The sequence below is a fragment of the Sparus aurata genome, chromosome 8 (assembly GCF_900880675.1).
Source record: "Sparus aurata chromosome 8, fSpaAur1.1, whole genome shotgun sequence".
Taxonomy (NCBI): domain Eukaryota; kingdom Metazoa; phylum Chordata; class Actinopteri; order Spariformes; family Sparidae; genus Sparus; species Sparus aurata.
The window spans coordinates 18,931,292-18,950,766 of record NC_044194.1 but is presented as its reverse complement, the minus strand read 5'-3'; the positions used below and the strand labels follow the sequence as shown (position 1 = coordinate 18,950,766).

At 40.8% G+C, this 19,475-nt stretch overlaps 1 protein-coding gene across 3 annotated transcripts; it reads left to right on the top strand.

Annotated features, from left to right (window-relative positions):
* The first annotated feature begins 5,340 nt into the window (after nucleotides 1-5,340).
* Nucleotides 5,341-15,103, top strand: hmg20a (high mobility group 20A). Of its 3 annotated transcripts, none has more exons than XM_030424993.1 (9): nucleotides 5,341-5,446; nucleotides 7,627-7,716; nucleotides 7,859-8,068; nucleotides 9,285-9,417; nucleotides 10,566-10,603; nucleotides 11,585-11,657; nucleotides 11,970-12,185; nucleotides 14,037-14,169; nucleotides 14,634-15,103. In XM_030424993.1, exons 2-9 carry the CDS (start codon nucleotides 7,651-7,653, stop codon nucleotides 14,635-14,637), a joined length of 873 nt encoding a protein of 290 aa, XP_030280853.1. In that variant the 5' UTR covers nucleotides 5,341-5,446; nucleotides 7,627-7,650; the 3' UTR covers nucleotides 14,638-15,103. The 3 variants fall into 3 exon arrangements, with proteins under 3 accessions (XP_030280853.1, XP_030280851.1, XP_030280852.1); XM_030424991.1 differs by having other exon boundaries at nucleotides 11,582-11,657; XM_030424992.1 differs by lacking the exon at nucleotides 14,634-15,103 and having other exon boundaries at nucleotides 11,582-11,657; nucleotides 14,037-14,173.
* The last annotated feature ends 4,372 nt before the right edge of the window (nucleotides 15,104-19,475 follow it).

The window sequence follows — 19,475 nt, the reverse complement described above, 5'->3', positions numbered from 1 at the left end:
AATCACCCCCTAACAATAGCTTAATTCGAAGCTTTGATGCACAGGTATACAAGTGGTGTCATCTCATCTCACTCTTGGGAAGAGAGAAAATAAGCAACTCCCACTTGTTGAAATTAGTCAATTGAAATAATACATGAAATAATCTAGCATTTGAATCCAATAATGAAACAGTATTTTTCGATGATCTGGTAGAACTTAAAGAATTCATGTGAAATTTCAATATAAAGTTGGACAATATTCCTCCCCTGGGTGAAGAAAACTTCTCCTGCTATTTTTTAACCTGACACATTTTTTTACACAGGCTGAAAGATGGACAAAACTGTTCAGATGAAAAGGGATCAGGGCATGATGATGATAATGACTAGATATTATAGCTGTACCCATTGTGGTCCTGATTACATATGATTTCTTTTCTCTTTTTTTTTTAAGTATCTACTCCTTTTTTCCCCCCAGATAGTTTCACTGAATCACTTCACCCAGAGAAGAGGCAATAATGATTGAAATCACCTGGCAGAGTGTTTGATTGCTATGAAATCTTGCATAATTGGCCCTCTGCAGCACGTGGCTGCACATCCCTGCTCCTGCTCCAGCTTTTGGAAGAGATAGGGAAACTCTCCACGCTGCGTTTTCCCAGTGAGAATTAACTGTACACACATCCATCCATCTCTTTCCCATTCTTATTTTGGACATCATATCCGTCTGATTCTTCAGGTAAGCTACCTAAGCCTACTTAGATGCTTTCATAGCAACAAGACGATGCAACAGTCCTTGTGCCCTCGTTCTTGTGAAGCTGAGCTATTATAGGTTGGCTGAGTTCTTTATCTCTGTGTGTGTGATACAAGAGGCACTTGAGCTCCCTAACAACCAGCCATATTCATTCCCCATCATACGCTGAACCATAACCAGTTATGCTGATGAGGTCATTAACTAAGCTAATGAATGCGTTACATGGCATATGTTGACATACTTGTTTTCGAGCATTATGCGGCTGTATAAATATTAACTACCTATTTTAAAGCATGCGGGCATGAAGGAGCTGCTGCTAATTTATTCTCATTAATATCCAAATGTATGCAGCCAGATTCTGGAAAATCAGTGCCAATTATCTGCTCTATAGGGGACGGCTGCTGTTTGCAAGTATGACCCTCATTCCAAGTGATTCCTGTGTTCAAACGAGCGTGCCAGCCCTGTCTCTACGTGTGGACACGTGTACGGCGTATGCCAACGTCTGACGCTGTAGAGCCCGGTGAGACTCTTGTTAGGATCGGGGTTACTTTGAAGATGCATTCGGATACAGTCAATAACTACCCTAACTACCAGAAACAAGCGACAGAGACACCATTCACTCTATTACAAGACACTGAACCATCAACACGATGATGAAGTTGTTATTTTAGGGTTAAACGTTACATAATGTTGCTTTAAGTCCCAGGGGGTAGTGAAGCCTCCCGGCATGTACAACAGTGTAACAGATGTATGGACTTCTGTCTCATGTGGGCTCTCGCAGTGGCACTGGTGTTAATGTTTTTTTCCACACTGATGCAAAGGCTTGGTTTATTTGTCGTTTAAAACAGAAGTGCTGAAGAAAATCCGACCAAAAACCAAACTGAGATCCACAATGTTCCCACTGTTTCCACAATTCACCAGCCATCACAAGAAAATGTGGTCGGGGTGCTTTGTGTGTACGGTTACTGATGCTCAATGAAATCATCTAATGTGCCGATGTTACGCCTGCCAATAAAGGCTGCCATTAAAGACGGAATTTGCTCTTTGGTGCTTTGTGTCTGCACCTGAACCTCAGCTCATAACAATAGCTAAAGAATTTATTGGCTGAACATGAGTATAAAATGTGTTTTATTGGTTTTTACTTTCATAACTCTGCAGTGCTCTCAGCTCTCTCTCGGTTTGTCTTGGCACTAACACTTCCAAACACACGATCCACTGGTTCACTAACTTAACCGTCTATTTTTCAACCTACTGGCACAGCATGTGACATTATCACCCTTGATATCCTGAGGCGTAAGGAGGGCTTGATGCGTGCAGTGTAGGTGTCACAAATGTTGCCACTTTCTAGGCCACACCGTCCAACTGGCAAGGACACATGACCAACCCACAGAGGAGCAGTGGCTGGAAACCTTTCCTCTGCACTAAACTTCTCAGCCTGGGAGCAGATGATTCGATGTGACATGACAGGTGGATAACGGTACAGGGGACAGCTGGATGCTGTGCCCCACAGGCCTGCTGGGATCTGAAGAGTCTCGAGGTCAGAGCTGATTGAACCTCGCTCGCCTTTTTTCCGGAGCTTTGTCTGCTGTGCCACTGCCCACAATGCGATGACCACGGATGCTGAATGCTGAAAAACAAAAAGGTAAAGACTGAGCCAGACATGGTACTGCTGGGAGTTGGAACAGTTGGCCTGCATCATTTCTGCGTTCCAAGTCAGCCAATTAGTGACAAACATGAATCCACAGGCAGTGCTACCGCTTATTAATTCATGAGTGTTGGAGAACTGGAATATGAGATTCTGCTGGTGGAGATTACCATATTATTGGCCGATGCTGGCTTTCTGTTCATCTAAACTAAGAATTATCATAGCTAATGTGTGTACCTGTTGTTGTAATTGTTAGCAAATCCCCACGGGGGAAGAAAAAAAAACCCAGCCCTACATTCAACTGTAGTATATCTTCTGGTAAACAGTTGAATCAGACGAGCTCTCAGAATCAGTGCGGGCATTGTACATTTCTGCAAACCATGTACAAGTTAATAAATGCCCAACGTCAGTTTTGTCGGCATAAACACGTTTGGTAAATGTCCTGATGTTTGCAGCAGCACACTGTTTTCAATGCATACTGTGGTATGGAAGGTGACAATCATCACACATTGTGCATTTGCTCAACTCAGTTGATGAATTCTACCATATAGTGTTTAAAAAATGATATTTCATGTTTAGTTAAACTTTCCTGTCTGATATTTTGTGAAAATATACATATATACATAAGCCTTCAGTTTGTACTCGTTATTGGTCATTGTGTCTGATAGTAATAATAATTATAACTAGCGACTGCCTCATGATGGGATCACAACAGCTACACCAACATGTTCGTGTGATGACCCATGAATGTTGAGTTGTCATTACGCAAGTATCTCAACCAAAAGCCTGTAACGTTTTGTGACTGCATGTTGCGTGTTTGTGATGCTATTGCATTGACAAAATCTGTCCACAGAAATACAGACGTATAAACACCTGGCAATGCACCCAAAGCTGCTTCTGTGGTAGTTCCGGCTAAAACAGGCAGACTCACAGAGTGATACCTTGAAATTTTCTGAGATGGTTATCGTACTGTGAAAATCTTGTACCGTTGCCACCCTAATCAATACCAAATGACAGGATGAACTCCCCTGCATAAAAGCTAAAGATGTCCATCGTTCCACTGGCAGGAGCCTCTGTGACACAGCTTAATGCGAAATGAAAGTTCAGATGAATTCTCAGAAAATCATTTCTGAGGCTTTTCAAGGACATTTCAAGGACACCTCAAGAAGAAGTGGACAAAATAACTTTTGGAGTTGTGGAGAAACTAAACTATTAAACTGTGATGTTTGTTTTACCATCAATGATGGACTGGTACCGTAGGCAAGTCTTTACAAATTCATGCTGCGCAGCCAAACAATAGTTCTAGTGGAGATTCAAAAAGTTTCCAAAGACACCAGACATGTCCATTAGACATTTGAAATATGAAACATTTAATGGAGTGTTGAGGCCATAAAATGTCAAACATTTGTACAAGTTTATACTGGAGGGGACACTGTCAGAAAATGCAGAATAAGTATGTTTCGGTGTAAACTACTTAAGAGGACGAGTTGAGATGCTAGGGGGGGTTTAAATAACATAAATTGTATGTTTGCTGTTTCTTGACCCTTTCTTCAGTAAACACAATGGACTCTACTTTGGAAATCTTTGGTAAAAACATTTCTTGTGTCCTGAAAAACTGATTTGATTATCCAAAAGACGCGTGAAATATGAGGAGCATTCCAAACTAAATGACTCGATTTTGTTTGTGACTTTATTTTCTAAACTCTGGGTGTACCCGACCTGTGTGTAATGAGCCTGAGAATTGGGTTGGATTTACACCGGATAATTGCGATGAGATTGCAATCAAAGTTTCAATTAGGCTGCAGTTACAGTGAAGCTACTCCCACCTGGGTGTTGATTTGCAATCTGTTAATTTGGAATTAGGGTATTAGCCTTCTCACTCTCTCTCTATCTCTTTAGGGTTAGCTGAGGTTTTCTGGGTTGGGACCTTCATTATTAATCCTGTGTATTCTGTCCATAAAAGGACAGTAATGTCTCCCTGAGATGTCTGTTTGAACAGGCCATATTAGCCCGCAGAGACTTGGCTGCACTGAAAAGGGACGTTTTTCACGAGCAGTTGAGTTGCTGTATTTGTCTCAAATGAATACAACTGTTTATCAATGCATGGGGGATACTCAGTCCAATATGATGATCTGACTGTTCGCAGAAGTTAATTGCACCCCACGGCCGCCAACTGTTTGTGAATTGTGCGCGTGAACACCGGCGGAGCTCAGACACTCACAGAGATAGGGGAGGACACTGAAATACGCAGTGATGGCAGCATTGAAAAATTGCAGCTGCTACATAGGCAGGGATACCCTTCAAACGACAACAAAAAAAAAAGGTTGAAAGCCAGCCAGCGCCGCTCCCTGCATCATTTTGCCTGAGTGACCTACAAAAGTCCAAAGCAGATGAAAGATTTCCTCATCTGTTTAATACATTTGCAAGCCCTGATGCGTAGCCTACTTGTACATCTGGTAAGTAAAGCCTGAAATTTCTCAAGGGGGTTAACTCCTGATCTAAATGTTCAACATGCAGCTGAGAAATGTAATGAGCAGAGTTAACAGGAGGGGGCAGCAGCGCCCTGAAAGATTTCTGTCTGTGTACACGAAGAAGACAGTGACCTGCATAGAATTAGAATGTATAGAGCAGTTTGCTATGCTAGAGAATGAACAAATTTGCCCTTTATCTGTGTTGTTTTCCAATGATGTTTGAATATACATGATTGAAATCTGTTTTTGTAATATTGCTGGTTCTTATAGGTGAATTAGTTGACCCTTCACTATCCAGTTACCATCAACGATTCCCATTTCTTTTCTAAAGACCTACTCGTATATTTGAGTTATTGTGATATATTTGCTCACTACTCTCACATCTATCAAAGCACAAACACAAATCCGATTAAAAAAGGGTCCTAGCATGATATGATATATCATATATACATGTATTTAAGATATATCAGATATATATTATACATTTTATCGTTACATGTTTGTCTATCTGGTACGATTCTATGTTGAGGCTGCTGTATTGTTTTGATTGGGAAAATCATTAACACCGGTAGCTACATTACAGCTACGGATTCTGTTGTCTAAGGTTAGTTTCCATATAATGGTTCAACGATATGAACATTAGACATTTCTTTTTGATAATATGTCAAATGGTATCGATACGAGTGAGCGTAAACCAACGCAGAACGTAAACTGTCCGTCTGCTAGTTTACGGCTTGCTATCAGAGTGCTAACGCTAACGAACAACACGGCTTGCTAGCTAGCTATTAGCTCAGCAGTCTGGTATGCTAGCGCTAGAGCATTGTTTCTCAAACTGATCAGCCCTATATGTCTTTGGTTTTCACGGCTGACATTAGTCGTCATGATTTGCAGCCGTTTTACAGCCGTGCAGCAATAGGTTGTGGCGTTGAAAACCGTGTTATGTTAACGTTAGTTAGCGCATGTCAGTACACATAACTGACGCTAGCAAAGGTGCGTCTGTCAGCTGCCATATGGTTTATATACATTTCGTCAACACTGTCGTTGAACGTTACATATAAACAGCTAAATAAAATGTGATTCAGATCATTCATTGGATGTTGTGACTGTATTTGAAAACACTGTCCCCAACAATAGAACGTTATGATATCGTTGACTTGATGCTGACTGGTGCTCACACAGAAGCGTTATGCTATTACATTATTGCTGATAAAAGATGATCTACTGTGGTATTTAACGCTATTAAGCAGTTTCAGGGTTGGAAAAATGGGAATAATCCGATTCTAAATCTATGTTGGCTTTGGTTCCCCTGTACAGAGGTTAGCTTGTTCTGGTATTCATTGTTTTGAATATTGTGATTGAAATACTAAAACACACAGTAGCTATACACCGTGTAAAAATAGAAAGGTGTTGTTTGTAGTTTTTAAAAGATACGTCCGTGGAAAAAGAAAACAGAAAGAAAACTAAGTCTCACACAGTGTCATATCATCGTATTCTCTCCAGGTAAAACTCCTTGTGTAATTTATCATTGCCTCATGCAATGTGTGCTTCCATCCAGCAGAGGGCACTGCAGCATAGCATTTCTCTCCTAGATTTGGAAAGAAGAACACAGAGAAACACTTTGCTAACTGTTGAGGTTATGGTAAATAACATCTGAAAGACCTACCCACGAGTCAAGTTTTATCCCACTAAAAAAAGGTTCACAGAAGAGGTGACACAACAAGCCCGCTCCGTTCGTCAACAGTATCTGTGATGAGGGCTTTTTGTTGGTGGAAAGTGACTCCAGACATCACAGAGATGTTTGAAAGAGAAACCCCTGCTTGCGTTAACTGTCGGCTGCAGAGGGAATTTTCCCCCACATGTTCTCATCCCCAAATGGGCTTTTTTGTGGTAGGCTGAGTAATTCCTCTGTGACTTTTCCCACAGTATTTAGTGGCGGGGGGGCAGAAACCACATCCAGGATACAGAGGCTCACTTCCCACAAAGTGATTCAGAAGAGGTCAAAGGTTAAAACACAATGATATTGTCCTTATTTTCAGAGCTCAACCTGGGCTGTTTGCCCACAAGCACTCTGAGTCATCCTGTTTTTTCAATTACGTTTTTCTCAGCTATGACCTCATGTCTTAATAAGTAGCTCAAAGATGAAAAAATATGAAAAATGTCATGGTAGAATTCAACACTAATAAAGATTTTTTTTTTAACGATGATAGTTGGACTTCAGTCTTTATCGGACCAGAAGTTCAGCAAGAGAACCTTTTTCCCCCAGCTTTGTGTCATGCAGACGATCACATCCCTATTTACTAGGCGGTACCATAACACTATTTCCTCCTGTTGAAAATAGGCTACATTAGCGCCTGAGGAGTTGGGATGATGTGTTTTTTTTTTCATTCACTTGCTCAATAGAGATTGATGGCAGTAAGACATTTCTATTAGAGGAAATGTGACTGGCCAAGAGGAGGTTTGGAGCCAAGACTGGGAGGAGTTTGGACGAAAATCAGAAAAGCGAATCCGCTGCAGAAGGAGAAGTCTTATCTCTGTTTCCTGGCTGGGCAGCATCCCTGAGGACAATGCTCGACGCCTCAGTCCATCCCTGTCTGAAAATATTTAACCCATCTTCATCAGGCAGCAGTGTGTGTCCCCATTCTGGTCCCCAAAGATAGCACAAGACTTACATTAGCTAATCGCTGACCTTTCCAGCTCATATATCAATACCAGTTAGGTTTGTAGCTCTGACTGTACTGGTAAAAGACGTTTCCTATTCTAACATCTCCCACTGTTTTCATCAAGGTCTCCCCTGTAGTCATAGACGTCATGGATGAGCAGACTGGTTCTCCTGGAGCCAACGCTGAAAACAACGGCCAGAGAAATGGAGATGAGGTGAGAGCTGAAGACGGATGTCAAATTACATATTTTTCAGGTTTTCCGATTCAAACTCCCAAGAATGTTCTGCCAGCGTACATATCATGGGGGATTGCTACCTGAACCTTCAGAACATATCTGTTTTTGTTATCTTGCACAGAAGCCCCGACGTGGCAGCTGGACCAAGGGGAGGAAGAGGAAGAAGCCAATGAAGGACAGCAATGCACCAAAGGCCCCTCTCACAGGCTACGTTCGCTTTATGAATGACAGACGGGAGCAGCTACGGGCAGAACGTCCAGACGTGCCCTTTCCAGAGATTACGAGGATGCTGGGCAACGAGTGGAGCAAGCTGCCCCCTGAGGAAAAGCAGGTTGGTCTAAGAAGTTTCTGACAGGTTCACACATTGAGCAACAACTGTGAGAAAAAAGTGCCAATGTTCTGCATTTCTTTCCAATCAATTATTTATGTTACGCTGTTAAAGACTGCCTGCACGATGCTTTAAACTCTTACTAAGAATCCATATGGACTGGAGCAGCATTTACTAGGGCGATCCAGGCCTTTGAGAAAGCTGTGGAAGAAAACAAACAGACCAGAGGCAGTAGCAGCCCGCGGAAAAATCTGTTTAGGTTCTTTGACTGAGGGGGTGGTGGATTTTTAATTGTCATTACTTTTTTGATTTCAGTAATTGCACCAATGGTGCCCCAAAGGGCTGGGCTGAAATATTCATCAGCAACATGCTTACACTTCAGACTATTCCCAGCCAGATTTAACACTCTCAAACCAGCAGAGACTTTGATCTAATTTTACCTAGTGCACAAAAGGAGTGTAGGAACAAAAGCCTGTAGAGTCCAAAGTATCAGCGTTTTAGAGCTGACAAGACAATGAATTACAAACGTCTATGTTTGGTAGCTGTTGGACAGATTTAGTTTTACAGTCAAATGGCATCTTGTCCTAGGTATGCCCTCAACTTGAATGCAATAATATCAGAAAGGGATTACAAAGGATTTTGTGGCTTTCTGCTATTGATAAGGACATTATTACAGTTAGGTTTAGGTAGATTTTGCGTAAGAATCTGCAGATATGTCTAGAAATACCACTGTGGTAAGGATAACTTGGATTCATTTTTTCCAAATAAGGCAGAACATGGATTAACAAAAACGTTATGAGTTTTTACTGACTTTGAGTTACATCAACAGCTCATTGGTCCATTTTAAAGAAAATGTATTTATGACATGACATTAAATTCTGTCTTACTAATAAGTATAACATTGATGTTTTACCAGAGTTTAAGGCTTAGACAGTATTTGCAAAATGACGGTTTTAGTAGTTTTTCCTCAAATTCCTAAACTAATTATATTAAGAGATGCATTTTTTATTACAGGCCTTGAGTGATAAAGGTTATTAATATTGTAAATTACTAATTTTTTTTCTTTTGAACGGAACTAATCCTGATTAGGAATAATTACTCCCACTCTTCAAGCCATATCACCCACAATCCTCCTTCATCCTGTTTCACCAAATCTCAGTTCCTTCCGTTTTTTGGCTTACTTCCTTGCTCTTCTCACCTTTCTTCCTTCACCCTGAAGCGATACTTGGATGAGGCGGAGCGAGATAAGGAGCGCTACATGCGGGAGCTGGAGAAGTACCAGAAGACTGAGGCCTACAAACATTTCACTAGGAAGGTTCAGGAGAAGCAGAAGGGCAAGCGACACAGGGGAGGTGAGATGTGGTCAGAAAAGCAGTAGAATGGCAAGTTGGCAACAACAACTGGAGCTAGCTAGACTGACTCTCTGACAAACCATCTTTTTTGATGTCTTGAAGACTTCATATGTCCGCTAACATTTGAAAAAATTGGATTTATGTTTTGGGAATGCAACTAATAATTGATTCCGTTGTTGATTCATTTGTTGAATATTTTATTGATTAATTGATGAGTTGTTCGTTCTATAAAATGTAAAAAAAAAAAATGTCCTTCAGTGTTTCCCAAAGCCCAAGATTAATTCCTCAAATGTCTTTTTTGTCAACAGCCCAAAGATACTCAGTTTACTTCCATAGAAGAATGAAGAAAACAGAAAATAGTCACAATTAAGAAGCTGAAACAAAAGAATTCTGACTTTCATTTATTAAAAACTTACTTTAATCAGTTTCAAAAATTGTTGCAGATTGATTTGATAGTTGATAGTTAATGTTGAGTTGATTAATTGTTGGTGCTTTAGTCGACAATTTCTACCCAAGCTGGTTAACTAACGTAACCAAGAATCTGGTGTGAGAGATGTTGTGCCGTGGTGCTTAAACTTGGAAAAAGGAAGTCATTGTATATGTAAAAAACAGAAGGACATAAGAAATCACCTCGATAGGTAGGCAAAGAAATGTTGCGATGTTGTTCCTCATAATTATCATGAATGTTATTCATTATATGATGTAAAAACTCCGAACTTACTTGCCTTGCCCAGTCAATGGAAATGTGGCAGGGAAACGGGATACTTTTTCAGTTCGTAGGAGCATTTCAGGTTATGAGTTCAACCTGAGGACAAGGAGCCTCTGTTACTGTGCTAACACAACACATGGTCTACATTATTTCTTCCTGTTATGTGACTGTGGATAAATTCCTTGTCAAATATCCAAAGTGGGGATGACATAGACAGCTCTGGTTTTGCATGAAGTTGTGAGAGAAGTCAAAGTGCTCTACTGAAGTAGATGATCTGCGTCATTTCAAATAATTCACAAGAGAGAGAGAGCAAAAATGGGATTTTTAAAATTTATTTTTTATTCATTCTGTCAGTTCATGGTGTGGTAAAAGCCTGCTGCACTGGGGGAAACATGGATCATTTGCTGTCCTCTGTCTTAAATCCTTCCTTCTTTTCCAGATGGTGGGCATCAGGTAGCCAATGAGGCTCTTCACGAGGTCAGTAACTCTCTCCTGCCCTATCACACTCACAATCACTTTCCTTAAGAGGTATATAACAGATTTAATTAAGTGAAGAACTTTTCTTCCTACTATTGCAACATACTTGTGTTATCTCCACAGTTCCTGTCGAGGCAAGTAAAACACCAGATGTTGGTAGAATGAAATGAGTGCATGTTGTGAGACATATCAAGATAGAAATAACCCAACACATGTTGAAGACACAAAATTAATTCATATCACAGTGTCCTCAAAACGTTTATGAAGATGGGAACATGTCATTGATGAGTTGATGTGTAACCACAGTTAGTCTGTTTTTGCTGTTTTCTCACCCAGGAGCCTAAATAGGTTGTGTTTGCCCTCTTGCACTGCACATTAAGTGCTCATTCTTGCGTCACCAAAGCTGGGTTAATCCGCTTTGGTACTTTGTTTGTGTTTGTGATCCAAACACTTGGCTTCTACTAAGTGTGTAATGAATTTTTGTTAAGTTCTGCGTTTAATTAAGAGGTTTTCCTTTGTAAGCCTTAGAGCACACTCCTGAAGGGTTATGGCCAAGGTGACTTCACTGGAATCAGCTTTCCTGTGGGGATGCTAGTGTTTCTCCTCTAGAATTGAAAGAACACATGATTCAGCATGAATTGAATTACATTAAGAAATGATGATGGATGATGCATATTTTCAGAGGAAGGACTGTGACGTGAAACATGCTCTGTATTTTGTTATTGTGAAGCACATTGTTATTGCAATCCATTGCAGAGCCTTGATATCTTAGCAGCACTGTTGATGAAATTACTTCCCCTTCCTCATTTTTTAAACTGTATCACTGTGTTCCTCCCCGTGGTCAGGTATGAAATCAATTGCTCACCCACCTGCTGCCCAGCTAGATAAATGACCACCTCTTGCTGTCAGTCTGTGTGGCCAAATGTTTCCACTGTTCAGCTCATCTCCTTCCCTCTTGCTTTCTCTGGCTATGATCAGAAGGATGCAGAAGGGAAGGACAGAACTGTGTTCGACATACCAATCTTCACAGAGGAGTTTCTCAACCACAGCAAAGGTAAAGAGCTCGAACGCAGCCGACTGTCTCGTTGAGAAATACTTTGAAGCTGGCGTGCTGTGACTTTTTTAAGCTTCCATTTGTCTAAGTGTTTCGAAAACGCACTCCCCTGCTACCTCAAGAGAACTTTGTTTTATAACACTCCATCGTCCCAGAATAGTTCTACAGTCCACCGAACTCCCTAAACTTTAAAAGAACACACCTCTTTGAGCAAGTAAAACATTTATAACGGCGCCAACTGCTGTCATGCTTTTTTCCTCTGGATTTCACGATCGTTTCAGTTTCTATACGTGTTTGTGCATTCCTCAACAGCACGTGAAGCTGAGATGCGGCAGCTGCGTAAGACCAACATGGAGTACGAGGAGCGTAACGCAGCGCTGCAGAAACATGTGGAGAGCATGCGCGGGGCAGTTGAGAGGCTGGAAGGCGATGTGATGCAAGAAAGGGGACGCAACGGTCTCCTCCACCAACACTTGGAGACCCTGCGCCAGGCTCTCACCTCCAGCTTCTCCTCCGTACCTCTGCCAGGTGAGAACCAATCATTCCAGTTGCAATCCAAGTTCAAAAACTAAATAGAACTAGATACCAGACACAGACTAATACAAGTGTCAAGTTTCCAAGTTTCCACTTCTTGATTATACAGCTCACTGAATACGCACAGTAGAGCTTGCAAGTTCCCGCTCGACCCGTAGACTTTACATTGTGATAATGAAGGGAGAGTCAGTAGAAAAGCAATGAAAGTCCATTCAAAGAGAACAACACAAAAGTCCTATAACAAGATGGTTAATATCTTGTTATCAGTAAAATATTCAGTCAGTTTTCACCTGTTGAGAAATGGGAAGTGATTATTTCACTTCAAAGCATTTTAACACAGCTAAATGCTTCTTATAAATGTTGACGTGCTGACGTCACATACTTGTCATACCACTATTGGAGAGATGCCTACTCTTGACACCATTGACTCAATATGAGATTATTGTGTGTTTTTTCTAAAGTTTCAATCAAAGTAAGATAAATGCCTCGACACTAGTCTGGATGACTTATTAACTGGGACATTTCTGCTGCCTCATAAGTTTGGCAGATATTTGCTGATAAATTCTTCTCGTCATATCTATTACAACAGAAGAGAAAATGAGTTTGGGGAATCCTGGGCAAAAAAATGAAATACAGTCCTTTTTCAATCAACGTTCTGCTGCGTGTGGAAAATAAAATAAAATTGCTTTGCTTTTGTTTCTGAAAGTGTGCAGTGTGGCTGATATTGATCAATGCACTTTCTAAACCATCTATTGATTCAGTATTCCATACCGGTAATCCATCCCTAGACACAAACACTGTAGTGGGCTATTAGTTCCAGAGTCACAGTTTAGGTGGTGAGACATAAATAATAATGTGGCTGTGTTCACCTACTGTGTATTTACAGTGCTTTGAACTCCAACATCTCTCCTCTGGGAGAGCTCTATACTTAAACAGATTGTACAGTGGAACCATCTGCTGTTCTTTTAGTCACTGACCGTATCAGTCAGACTGCAAAGCCTTCTTGATTTTAACATTATCTCAATTAAAGGAATGTGGACTTCCTTTATTCACCTCCTTTTTTATACTAAACAGAGTGCTAAGATCACACCCGCAGGTTTTCTCCTGCAATTTTCTCCGCACCCATTTAAATTCCTGCTCACAGGGCAGAGACAGACAGACTCTGCAAACAGCACAAGCAAACAGCACAATTGACACAACACCATTTGAATTATTTCATAAGAGCTCGACAATGATAGATGATTGCAACATCCACTTAGACCTGGACTCAGATAGGCCGAGTGCAATCATGTTTACCTGTGATGTTACTGTACCATTTCCATAAGTATACTAGTAAACATACTCACTGTAGGCTAATTAGAATTGACACCTAAAGATAGAAGACTCAATATTATATATTTTGATATTTGTAGATAGTCTTGATGGTTTTGGTAACATTGTTTTGACACACATTTTAACTCTTGTCTGCTGCCAGCTAGACTCTCTGACTCCTCGGCCCAGTGTGAGGACAGCCTTTGATGTCGCTCTCAGCACAAACATCAGTCGTGACAAGTAGTGGCTGGCGTTGTTGTACTTAGATCATTCATTTTCTGATTGGTGTTGTCATGCAGCCCTTGGTGTTCAGCAGTCACCCTTGTCACTACGTATTTTTCATGTGGACTCTGTTAGCAGGAGTGAGAATGACTACATCATCTCAACATGTAAAAATAATTTGTTGAAATTAAATACAAGATGGGAGTTGCAACCTAGTGATGTTGCCCATGGATTGACAAATGTGGCAGTTAATAGAATGTAACCTACTTATAAATGTTGAAGTGCTGACGTCACATACTTGTTGTCTTACAGCCAGTGGAGAGACACCCACTCTTGACACCATTGACTCCTACATGAAGAAGCTCCACAGCATCATTGTCAGTAACCCCCAAGAACATGAGAATCTCATCAACACTGTGAGAGACGTTGTCAACCGTTTGGACAGGTAAGAGCTGCTGTATTTGGGTGGAGGATTTGTGATGAATTAGGCAGAATTTAAAGGAGATGTTGTTGCGCTCATTTTTAGTTTTATAATTTTAGTTACTACTAGAATAGGTTATTCATGCTTTAGTTTTTCATACTCTCAGTGTATGTCTGAAACGCTCTTTTTTAGCTTATGTCTCTTTAAACCCCCCCCCCCCCCCCCTTTTTTTTTTATATTATGGCTCATTTATTTTTGATTGTCTGCTTCGTAAAATGTTAACAACATTTAGTTAGCAATGCCTGAAGTAGGCCCTTAAAATGTCTTTATTAGTCTGGTCAAAATGTAAAAAGACAAATGAAGTAATCTAATTAACAATTACACCTCAGGATCCATTTGTTTAAGAGCTTGTTGTATTGTTTCAGCAGTTTTCAATTTCATATTGTTGTGAATGACTTATGAGTGTCTTCTGCTGTGTTTTGCTCCAGATAATTGGACCAAGTCCAGCTGATTTGATGGATTGAGATTCACCCTGACATTCAGTAGACGCTGCTCTCTGCCAGTGAATCTTCCTGTCGATCTGTCATCCCAATTGATTTTAAAACATCATTTATTACTCCACTAAGGTGACATAGGTGAAGGTGATGTAGTGTCTCATATTTATTTATTATTTTTTACATATTTTTTAAACTTTGTTCACACTTTAATATAGCTGTAGTTTGTTTTATACAATAATCAGATGAAAGAGTTTTCTGCAACTCACTGCTCCTGTTCTGTCTTCAAACAACAACAAATATCTAAAGCGTTATCAACCATGCTCTGATCAAAGAGAAATGTGTCAGTGGGTTTGTACTTAACCATATTTGAGAGATGTTGTGGAGCGGAAAAATGTGCCATTTATTTTTTCCCTGTGTGAAAAAGTGTCTGTGTTTTCAATAAACGTATTTACATCACGTGAGTCTGTTTGCGAGGTTCATGACATGCTGGGAATACGTTTGAATTGAGATGAAAATCTAAATACACTTGCCACCAGTGTCCTAGATTTCTAATTTTATCTTATTCAGAAGTCTCACTTAAAGCGAGTGTAGTTTGTATAACAGCCCCTGTTGAGTGTTAAACTGTCTTTAATGTCGTGTTGAAAATTTGCAGCATAAATATTTAAGCAGCCAGTTCACTTATATGCCAAGCTAAATGCTTCTTCTTCTAGTTTTTGATTTGTCACACAAGGACGAGTCGTTGACTTCTAACAGCCCAGTTTCGAAGTCAATCTACAACATCAAATAGAACTTTGTGGCTAATCTGCTGAACACATCACTCTTTGGAATTGTGCTCAGTCAGCGCCTAAGCTTATTTGCTTACAGTAGGTGTGGAGTCAAAAAGATTTGGATTGGTTAAGTTAATTGAGCAGCCCTGCTGTAATTTACTGGAATCTGGAAGAGAGACATGAATTACTGAGCGCTCTGTGGCTCATTCAAAGCCGCTGAGCCGCACGCAGCTTTGGGAAACAATAACCTACTGTATTACGTGAGAGGATTTTCCCACTCATAGGCTTGTTAGTCGGGAGGAAAATGAATGAGCAAATAAATGTGGAAGACTCTGCCATAAATCCTGTTTAGTAAATCACATTTGTATTGGACTTCTCTTGGAAAAATATGTTCCTATGATTGGGAGCTGTCCAATTAACTTGGATGTGAACTATCGGGCTGCTGACAAAGTACTGTACTATTTTCTCACTTGATATTATGAGCTCTTGCTCTTTCCATTCACTGATGCCCATTTCCTCTTTGCCAGCTGAGACTTCCTGTCCACAATGGCCGCATGTGTTACAGCGTTATATCCAACAATGTCCCTAACAGATGTTCTGTTCCCAAAGGAGAGCATGCGGGTTTATCCTGTGAACTTATGACACACAGTCATTGACTGCTGTGATACTGATTATACATGGGGGAACCTATGTTTTTATTGTACTTCCAAGTTGCAGAGTTTTCAGTCAGATCGAATCAGGATATCCTCCCTAGCTCCACCCTCTCATCCAAATATGGTCACTTCTTGCACCAAAACAGCAATGGCTCTGATGTCCAACTCTTCAGAAAAACAGTCAACAAATCTGTGGGTGACATCACTGTAGGTTTACACTTGCTTTACGCACAGTAGAGATGAGGATGATGCGATGTCACAACTTCTGCTGCAATATTCGGTCATAAACCAACCGACCTTTTACCAGATTATGGTTGGATTGAATTAGTCTTCATCCTGTGGGGCATATTAAAGTGTGAATGTGGTGGTAATCCCTCCAATATAAAGACATTTCACCCAAAACCAGAGATGTCAACCTATTGTAGCTGTAGAGAGGAAATGTGGGGTATCCCAAAAGTAAGAAGGATACGTCTCCAGCAACTTTCAATATCTTTACATAATCTGGTGCCAATCTAGTTGATGTTAAGCCAGTTCAGGGGGACATCTGATAATGTTGAAACCATTACTGAGACTTTAAAGACTTAAAACGTCAACCTCATGGTCGCGTTAGAGGAAAGGTCAGATTGGACCATAAATGTTTAGAATTTCATGGCAGTCCATCCAGTTATCAAGATATTTTAGGACCGATGTGGTCGGCCAGCCATCCCTTAAGCCGCGCTGCTAAAAAATGCAAAACACAAATAAATCCCAGCTGTAGAATGAGTTATGGGACATAAACTACATCCAGTGGCGCTTCTGTGACCACTGAGACACTCACTGCCTTATTAGGGTTGTTTACCTTTTAACTTCTGGGATCATCTTTCACATCTTCACTGCTCAGTGTGTGCAGAAGGCCCCAAAGCTCATTTGTGTAATGAGCTTAGCTGGAGCCTTTTTCTTTTTTTTTTTGCTTTGATGTTGGCCCAAAGCAGTAAAAACACAACATGGTAAAGTAAGGGGGGAGAGGATGAATGGTGAAGAGTAATGGCTCATACCTTGTTATCACGTTTTACCTTGTTTTCAAGTCTGCATGTTGCTCGCCTGTCGAACGATGCAGAAATTCCGTAAACCTCTTTTAGGACATGACGGAATTGTTGGAACAGAGAAGCAGGGTGCCGGCGCTCCAGTCTCGCCCTCTTCATCATCACACCCAGTCTTTGTCTTTACAAAAGAAATACCCACTAAAATGAAAACAGACCCCTCCTCCTCAGTAGGGCCATGTCTGCATCCTTGGCCGGCTTCCTGCCCGAGGAGCGGTGGGCTGACATTAGGAGAGAGGAGCCAGCTCCAGCAGAGAGCCACAGATCCTGGACCAGAGGAGGGAGGGAGTGACTCAGAGCCGAGGGGATGAGTCAGGCGTCATGTGCTGAATTGGCACTCAACGGTCTCAATGTCCTGAATGGTTTCTGTTAGCACCATTATGGTCAAATTGAGCTACCTTTTGTCAGAGGCACTCAGGCATGGTCGAAGCAGTCGACAATACGGCTCTGCCTCGATCATTTGGGTCAATAAACATTTCAGGAAATCTTTGTTATCTTCCGCTGAGAAATGCAACAGCGATTGATTTTTTAAAAACGTTTTCTGATGGCACAGCCCCCTCTGTTCAGCGAGTGGGCCGCTGCTGAAAGCCACTGTTGTCCCCCGTTTCTGGGAACTACTTAATGAGTGGGATAATCTATAATTCGACCCCTATTCAGAAGAATTCTGACTGCCTTACCTAAAAGGTCCTTTCCAAATGGGCTCACAGGAGAAACAACGGTTCAAGGGTGTTCGTTTTTATTTTGGCCTAACTACCAACTTCATCCTCATCTTAATACCACTAAACACTAACGGAAGGGCTTCTTGGATGAATTGCCAAACGGGGTAAATTTAATTGTCTCCTCTATCTTCTCCCTCCTTTGATCATATCTAAAAACATGGCTCTCTCCTGCAGGTGAGGGATGCAGGCAAAACCCCAGAGAGACACCTAAAATAAACAACACCCCTCAGATTCCTATTTATTCAGCTGGGGAAGGAGAGAATTACTCTTGTAAAAGTAAAAGAGGAAAAACCGAGCCATCCTTCCTCTTCGTTGATCCATCATCCGCTCTATCTCCCCCAGCCCTGGAAAATCCTTGGCCTATAGTGCCCGGGACTGGGGCAGGGAGGAGGAGGAGGAGGAGGAAACAATGCTTGGAATTTGTAGAAAAACTTGAGTCATTCCCACATGTCAACCTCCGGCTCAGCTCCTCCTCCCCTTCCCAAATGCAGGTTGCCTTCGGGTTCCACAGTACTCTTAAGCTCTTTCATTTAAGTGCTAAAGTTATAAATGTCAGTACTACTAAACTAGTGTTACTGCTGCCTGACACATACAATCTATTTCTTTCTTTAGTTGAAGTTTATTCAAGTAAGACATTCAAGAAAAGCAAATGTCAAAGCTTTTGTAAACTGGGAACAATCTGACTTTCTCTTTTATCGATAGCAAAGCATTATCACCAAAAACTAAATGTTTGATTTAGTTCATAAGCTGTCAGTATCCTGAACTAAAAATTATCCTAAAGTTGAGGAAAAAGATTTTATAGTCATTCAAACCAATTACCTGTGTTTTTTTATATGAACCTGGCTTTTAATTAGGATTTCCAACTGTGCCTGAAGGCAGCAGTAGAGGAGGGGATTTCCTCTTCAGCGGTCATCATCCCTTATGTGCAGCGTCATGTCAGTGAAGGGGGCACTGAGTGCACTCAACGCTTTTCAATAACCATAACATGCACGCACTCACAGTGGCTTTGTACTCAACATCTGTTTGCTTCCTCCTGATGTCAGCTGTCTTTTCCACACACTCACACACACACACGGTTTTAAATAATTACATGAAATCTCGTTTGCTTTGAAGTGTGGTATCAAAATTTGGCATCACCGAATGTGGCTTTTTTCTTAACAGGCATCGATGGAAAGAGGACTGTGGTGAACAAATGTCACGGATAAACGATTTTATTATTTGGCTTAGAATAGAACTGTAGCACAAAGGAGGCATTAAACTCACAAGGTCGCTGACACCATTGAAAGAAGTATTGAAATCGTTTGACTTTACTAAGTCTAAGAGTAAAGGTATCAACGCCACAGTGCAACAAATCTTCAGTTAAAAGGTATAGAAAAACAAAGATTTCAGCAGTATTATCAGTATTACGTACTGCTGTTAATGTTTAGGATTGTTAGTATTATTGCCAACTCGTTATTATGCATCATATTAGAGGTATTTTAAAGATTGTAGCTCGACGAGGTAGAGCTAACACTGCTGGGTACTGTGACCAAAATATGCATCATATTCAATAAATGTATCAAAATATTTTGTATGGAAATCTTTACCTGCAAAATAACTACAGTTGTCAGTGTAG

Excerpts from the sequence above, each read along its gene's own strand:
- hmg20a (XM_030424991.1), top strand. The coding sequence starts at position 7,651 with ATGGATGAGCAGACTGGTTCTCCTGGAGCCAACGCTGAAAACAACGGC. Across the intron at positions 8,069-9,284 it reads TGCCCCCTGAGGAAAAGCAG|CGATACTTGGATGAGGCGGA; the intron begins GTTGGTCTAAGA and ends TTCACCCTGAAG. Across the intron at positions 10,604-11,581 it reads CCAATGAGGCTCTTCACGAG|AAGGATGCAGAAGGGAAGGA; the intron begins GTCAGTAACTCT and ends GGCTATGATCAG.